The sequence below is a fragment of the Tupaia chinensis genome, unplaced genomic scaffold (genome assembly GCF_000334495.1).
Source record: "Tupaia chinensis unplaced genomic scaffold, TupChi_1.0 Scaffold000671_1, whole genome shotgun sequence".
Lineage (NCBI taxonomy): Eukaryota > Metazoa > Chordata > Mammalia > Scandentia > Tupaiidae > Tupaia > Tupaia belangeri.
This window is the reverse complement of record NW_006160193.1, coordinates 4,728,763-4,735,310: the sequence shown is the minus strand read 5'-3', so window position 1 is coordinate 4,735,310 and position 6,548 is coordinate 4,728,763. Positions and strand designations below refer to the sequence as shown.

General features: G+C 52.3%; 1 protein-coding gene and 3 non-coding genes across 4 annotated transcripts in view; 1 reads left to right on the top strand and 3 right to left on the bottom strand.

The window, feature by feature from the left end:
• The first annotated feature begins 2,840 nt into the window (after window positions 1-2,840).
• RTL1 (retrotransposon Gag like 1) overlaps window positions 2,841-6,548 on the top strand; it is a 3,982-nt gene continuing 274 nt past the window's right edge. The window contains 3 exon segments of the mRNA XM_006160017.2: window positions 2,841-5,341; window positions 5,343-6,196; window positions 6,199-6,545. Of these exon segments, the coding sequence (XP_006160079.2) occupies window positions 2,841-5,341; window positions 5,343-6,196; window positions 6,199-6,545 (3,702 nt within the window).
• MIR136 (microRNA mir-136) lies at window positions 2,858-2,913 on the bottom strand. Its single transcript, NR_129419.1, has one exon. It is a non-coding gene; the product is annotated as a microRNA mir-136 (primary transcript).
• On the bottom strand, window positions 3,062-3,130 carry MIR432 (microRNA mir-432). Its single transcript, NR_129424.1, has one exon. It is a non-coding gene; the product is annotated as a microRNA mir-432 (primary transcript).
• Window positions 4,570-4,625, bottom strand: MIR127 (microRNA mir-127). Its single transcript, NR_129443.1, has one exon. It is a non-coding gene; the product is annotated as a microRNA mir-127 (primary transcript).

Here is a 6,548-nt window from a genome sequence, read left to right as displayed (position 1 = left end):
GATCGGAGGGTAAAACATATTTTATGCTAAAGTGTCTAAATTTGATGAACCTGATAATGAATAATCATCGACCACGCCCCAGCAAAGACAGCCCCTCGGCACAAGGGCACCCACTCTGTACCTTGTTTTGAGGAGTGAGATCATTTACAGATGGGGCTGGTCTTATATGATTAAATTGACATAGTGTGCTAAGAACTTTGGACACTATTTTGAGGAATGACAGACTGACATGTTTATGCTATGCTCAAGAATTAAGACTTCAGCTATTAAGAGACTTTCAGAGCGTGACATGGTGAAATTTGTCTGTTGGAGAAAGCAGTCTACAGAGAAATACAGTAAAATGTTTTAGTTTCGGCTAAAAAACTTAGACCTCATCTCACAGGTAACTAAGAAATATTATAAAGCTTTAAGTACGAGTTACGAGAGCAAATTCATGTATCTGCAAGGAAATACAATTTTTATTTTCAGGAATGACGTGGTCTAATTTTTATCTCATGTGAAAAGGTTTAGAAGTAAGCCAATAAGAGGTTGCAGGAGTGGCCTGGTGAGATTTGAAGGTTTGTATTGATTGATTGGCAGACAAATTACATGATAAAAATATTTTATTTTACACTAAGAGGCTAGAACTTCACATAATAGGTGATTGCTCATTTTCAATAGAGAAATGGGATAACTTGGAAGCATCTGTCAAAAGTTTACACTTTGATGTTAAGGACTATTAAGATATGCTGAGTAATTTAGGTTAGATCGAAGGCAGGACAGACGAAGGATTGAATCCATCTTTTACGTGATCAAATGTGTAAACGCGTTAAGGACAGACTTTAACTAAGAAGGTGTGTAGAATCAATCTGGTGTTTAAATCATCTTGCCAGGCATTTACATTTTACCCGATAAAGGGTTTTAAGTGAGAGAAGTTCGGAGAGTTTTATTTCTGATAGAAGAGTCTGGAGATGGATAACTTAGACCAACTTTGTCTTTCAATTAGAATGTTACATTAGAGACTTGGCATGCTTTACTCCACCGCAGAAATCTTGCAGAACGTTAACAAAGAGGTAATGAATTGATTTCTGCACTGTGCTCGGTATATGTTGCTATAAGCAGAGGGAGGAGGATTTTCCTAATTTGTATACCATGCTAAAAAAATACGATCTCTACCTTGAGGAATGACATCATTGGAATTTTGTATTATGCTTTGGCCTTTAAAATGTTAGCCAGAGAATGGTTTTGGTGCGTTTACTTGTCAGCTATGTTTATGCTAAAAGGTTTGGATTTAATACTGCAGACGGTAAATAAACAGTGAAAAGCTTTAATCAGAGGGACTGTGTGATCAAATTTATGTGTCCTGCTCACAGGGCATACTTCATTTTGAGAAACAGCAGATGCAAATTTTGTTTCCTGTTGGAAAGTTTGGGTTCTAGCCAATGAAGAGCTTTACATAAGGGAATGTACTCTTTTTTTATACATTGGCCCAGTGGCTAAGAAGAACATGGAGAAGTAACAAAAGCTGTTGAATTTACAAAGAACAGTAACTGCACTGGATAACCCCAGTCTAACTTGCTCTGCCCCGCAGAGAAGAAATGTGCGAACAAACCAAGCAAGATGTCTCTTCAAACTCCACCTCATCCCACTAGAATCGCCCAGTGCTAGATTTTCAAAAGTCCATTCCTGGACAATCAGACTTGAAAGGTAGCTCGTGTTCACTCCTACCCACCCAGAAACCCCTCAGTACCACAGCTCTACTAGACACACCCTACACTGGGGACAAGGGTATGTTTGAGTGAGACCAGCCCCACCTGAGTAAACGAGAGGAATTGGAAAGCCCAGACTCGAGAGGTGTGCAAATATGCCTGCACCATGTGGAACGGAGGTCGGATGTTTGAAGTCCCGGAAGCCACACAAACAAGGAGGCCGATGAGAGTGGAGATTTAACAGGGGTAGGGAGATCTGAAGAGCTCCTCAACAGCTCTGAGCAGGGCAAACTTAGCATTGGAAGGAAAAGGAATTGAGAAAGAGAAATCTGCAAAATGACTGAGTTATACTCGAGTAGTAAATGTGCAAGTATCGAGCACAATATGGAAAAAATAAAATAAATGCCAGAACCCAAACCTCTACATACTGCCCCCAAAATTTCGACTTAGAACCCGGGACAGGAAATAAGAGCTATTCTGGGCTGCTGACCCAGTTGACGGGATGGTGCCAATGCTCACTCTCGCCTCCAGCGAACTCTTAGCCAGACTACACACAGGGTGGATACCGCCAAACGGGGTCTTTGCTAGAGATTCCCGCCTCTGCAGCCACGGGGCTGGGCTTTCCCCAGAGCACTAAGCCTGCCAGGGTGGCTTCGAATGGCACTACGATGTGACCTCTGTGATATCTGGGTGACCAAGGGAAGGAAGACTGACCAGGCATGGTGCCAGGATGAGATGAGGCGGCCCGTGTGTCCTGCCAGGTGCCCGCCTGCCACGGCGGCTGCTCTGGCTGGTTGCTCCACAGAATTTATGGGCTGTGAATTTCTCACACCCATGGAGGAAGTAGGCAGGCCAGGCAGACAGCCTAAGTCTGGGAGGCAGGTCAGGGGTTGACAAATACTCGCTCCCTGGGTCGCCCAAGGTGACCAGTCGAGGAGGCTGGCCAGAAAGGCTTTCCCCACTTTCTCTCTGTTGTGACCACTTGAACATCTCATCTGTCTTTGAGAACGTGACTCTGACCTCCTAAGACCCTAAACTGCTGCCTTTCTCCCATTACCCTCCCCCCCAGGTTCTGATCTGCACGGTCCCAGGAACTGACTGGACACGTGGAAACCTTACCAATCTTCGGGAAACTCCTTTCCATTCGACGAAATGATAGAACCCTCTGAAGACTCATTTGAGACGATGATGGAGCGTAAGAATCCATCATCAAAACAAATGGAGTCCTCCGAGGGCTCATCCAACACCACTGTGGAGACCTCGGGCAGCAGGGAGAGGGCTGCAGCGCTCACCAGTGGCCCCGCCCAGGAAAGAAAGGAGCCTCTCAGTGGCTCACTCCAGGAAATGGAAGAGCTGCCCATTGATCTACTCCAAGACATGGAGGAGCCATCCAGTGGCCCACATAGGGAAACAGAGGATCCACCCAATGACCTACTCCAAGACATGGAGGAGTCATGCAATGGTTCACACCAGCCAATGGAGGGTTCACTCAATGAAGCATCTGAGAGGATGAGAGAAGCATCAGGAAAGCCACCCGGAGCCCAGAGAGCACAGAACAGCACTGACCTGAGAGAATTGGGAGAGGAGGAGAGTCCTGAAGACGAGCCAAGCCAGGCTGAGTGCTCTACTACAGAACATATGGCCATGGTGAGGTCCATCATCTCACTGTACTTCCGAATGCATGACCTCGAAGAACAACAAAGAGTTGCAGAAGAAATCTTGATACAAGGGATCAATGCAGGCCAACTGCCCACCCCGAAACACTTCTCTGGGGACCGCAGAGAATACCACGAGTTCATTGTGCTCTGTCAGCTGATCCTACAGAGCTACCCCAGAATGTTCTACAGTGACCACCTGCGAGTTGGGTATGTCATCTGCCACCTCTCGGGCTTGGCCTTAGAATGGGCCAAAGCTCTGCTGAGGGAAAACAGCCCCCTGATTGGTGACTTCCCAGCCTTCCTAGAGGCAATGTCCGAGGTGTTTGAGTACCGGCAGACCCTACGTGTGGCAGAAGAGGCCATGTTCAGTGTCAGGCAGGGGAGTCGCTCTGCCACTGAGTATATCAATGAGTTCCAGAGCCTGGTCCCCGTCCTGGGCTGGCCAGATGAAGTCCTGCAGGCCCACCTGTGCCAGGGACTCAATGAAGACATCAGGCATTATCTATTCCGGGTCCCTCAGCCAGATTCCCTGGACAGTCTGATCGTGCTCATCCTGCAAATAGAAGAAAAGCTGGCAGAGAGGAGAGCAATGCTCAGGCTGCCCCCTGAGGCCCGTCCTCGGAATCTGACCTGGATTGACTCACCTGCTCCCGAGAGGTGGATGGTCAGCAGCTGGCTGCCCAGTGAAGTCCATCCGGCCATCAAGCGTGCCCACCTCTTCCTGCTGCTCATGGTGAGAGTGAACCCCTACCACAGTGTTGCCGTCCAGGCTCTGGTTGATTCAGGGGCGGACGGCAACTTCATGGACGAGAGGTTCGCCCAAGAGCACTACGTTGAGCTGTACGAGAAACCCTACCCACAGCCGGTCCAATCCGTGGATGGCTCGCTGATTGGCAACGAGCCTGTCTGGCTCTACACCGAACCCCTGGTGTGCATTCACCAGAACCACCAGGAGTCCATCGAATTTGACATCATACCTTCACCTAACTTCTCCGTGGTGCTGGGCATCAGCTGGCTCCGAGTCCATGCCCCCGAGGTCGATTGGATCAGAGGTCGCTGCACCTTCCACTCTCCCTACTGTCTGAAGAACTGCTTCCGCCCACCCCCACCATGCATCGCCCTGGAAAGACACAGCATGAGCCTGCTGCCCGGACTGCCACACCCATACTCAGACCTGGCCGACGTGTTTAACCCGAAGGAAGCAGATGAGGAGACTTCCGACCAGCCAAGCTCAGACGGATCCGATGATCTTTCTGAATCAGAGCCCTCTGAGCTTCAGCAGGCTGGAGACAGTGATCACAGCGAGACCTTTTACGAATGTCCCTCCACCGCGCCTTGGGAACCTGTGGGTGCCAGGATGCAAGAAATAGCCAGGCTACAGGATGAATACTGGGACCTGCAGGACATGCTGACCGACAGACAGGACTACATACAGATGATTCCGGAACTGTTTGACCAGTTGCATGGAGCTGCATGGTTCACAAAACTGGAGCTGCGTGGGACCATAGTGGGGGAAAGCATGAGCATCAGCCACACAGAGGACGTATGGAGGGCAGCGTTCGGTCTGGAGCTGCAGGAGCTGAAGAGCTACCAGCCCTTTGCGCCATCCCCAGACCCGGTCATACCCCAGAAGGTGATTCACTTCATCCTCAAGGACATGCTAGGTTTCTTTGTGCTCTCCTACGGTCAGGAAGTCCTGGTCTACTCAATGAGTCAGGAGGAGCACCTCCAGCACGTCCGACAAGTCCTAGTCCGCCTCCGGCACCACAGAGTCTACTGCTCACTGGACAAGAGCCAGTTCCACCGCCAGACGGCGGAATTCCTGGGCTTTGTCGTGAGCCCCAAGGGGGTGAAACTGAACAAAAGCATCGTGGCCATCATAACAGGGTACCCTACGCCTGGCTCCAGGAAGTCCCTGCAAAACCTGTTCGAGTTCATCTTCCCCTACCGGCACTTTGTGGAGCGCTTCACCCTGCTCGCAGAGCCGCTGGTGCGAGCCGTTCCACTGGGGAGAGGAGGAGCAGGAGGCCTTCGAGTGCCTGAAGAGGGCATTCCGCAAGGCGCCCCTTCTCCACCACCCCAAGCCCCAGAACCCGTTCTACTTGGACACGGGCGTCACCAAAACAGCTCTGCACGCCTCCCTGATCCAAATAGACGACCAGACTGGCAAGCGAGTCTCCTGCGCTTTCTACTCCCGCAACGTCTCCCCCATCGAGGATGGGTACTCGCCCCTGGAGATGAAGATCCTCCCAGTACGGGCTGCCTTCATGGTGTGGTGCCGCTACCTGGAGAACACCGAGGAGCCCATCATGATCCTTCTCAACACAGAGGATCTGGCCTCTCTGAATAATGACAGGCTCACCGTACTTCTCCCTGGGCATTGGGTCTTCTTCTTCTCCCACTTCAACTTTGACGTCATGGAGCTGCCAGAACAAGATGGCGGCCGCCCTCTGCCTCCCGGGAGGAGCCGCAACCGAAGAGCTTTCCAGAACACGCCTGCTAGGCCCATCCTGCTTTTTGCCACCAGGGGATCCCCCGGGGATCCGTCACCGGAATCCGGGGAAGAAGAGGACAATGAAGATGCACCTGACCAGGACGGGCTCCACGCGCAGACCCTCCAGCAGGAGCTCCTGGCCATGATCCCAGTGGACCAGATCCTCAACAGCTTCCTAGCCCATTTCAGCATGGCCCAGATCCGGGCGGTCGTCCTGCACTTCTTCCGCGGCCTCCTGTCCTGGAAGAACGTGCTGGCCCTGGCCGCCATGCTGGTGCTGCTCAGGGCCCGGCAGCGCCGCCCGCTGCTGCCCGCGCCCACCTTCGCGGTGGCTCGGCCCCGACCCCGGCGCTCCCTGCTTTTTTTTTGGGCGCCAACACCGCGCCCGCCCGGGAGCGGGCCGAGCTGTTCCTGGGCCCCGGCCGCTGGCAGCGCAACGCCCTGCTCCCTCAGGCTCCCCGAGGCCTGCAGTTCACCCCCGGCTTCTGGCTGACGCTCTGGGAGTTCTTCGGTGTCCGAGGCGCCCCCCGGGAGGGCAGCGCCCCCGCCCCCCGCGAGCCCCGGTGCTTGGAGCTACACGTCGTTGGTGCCGAGGATGTCGTCTCGCGAGAAGCCCTGCAAGACGACCTGCAACGTTACCGTCAGTGTGGCCTGCATGACGGCCTGCAAGACACCTCGCAGGACGAGCAGGACAACGACGTGCACGCG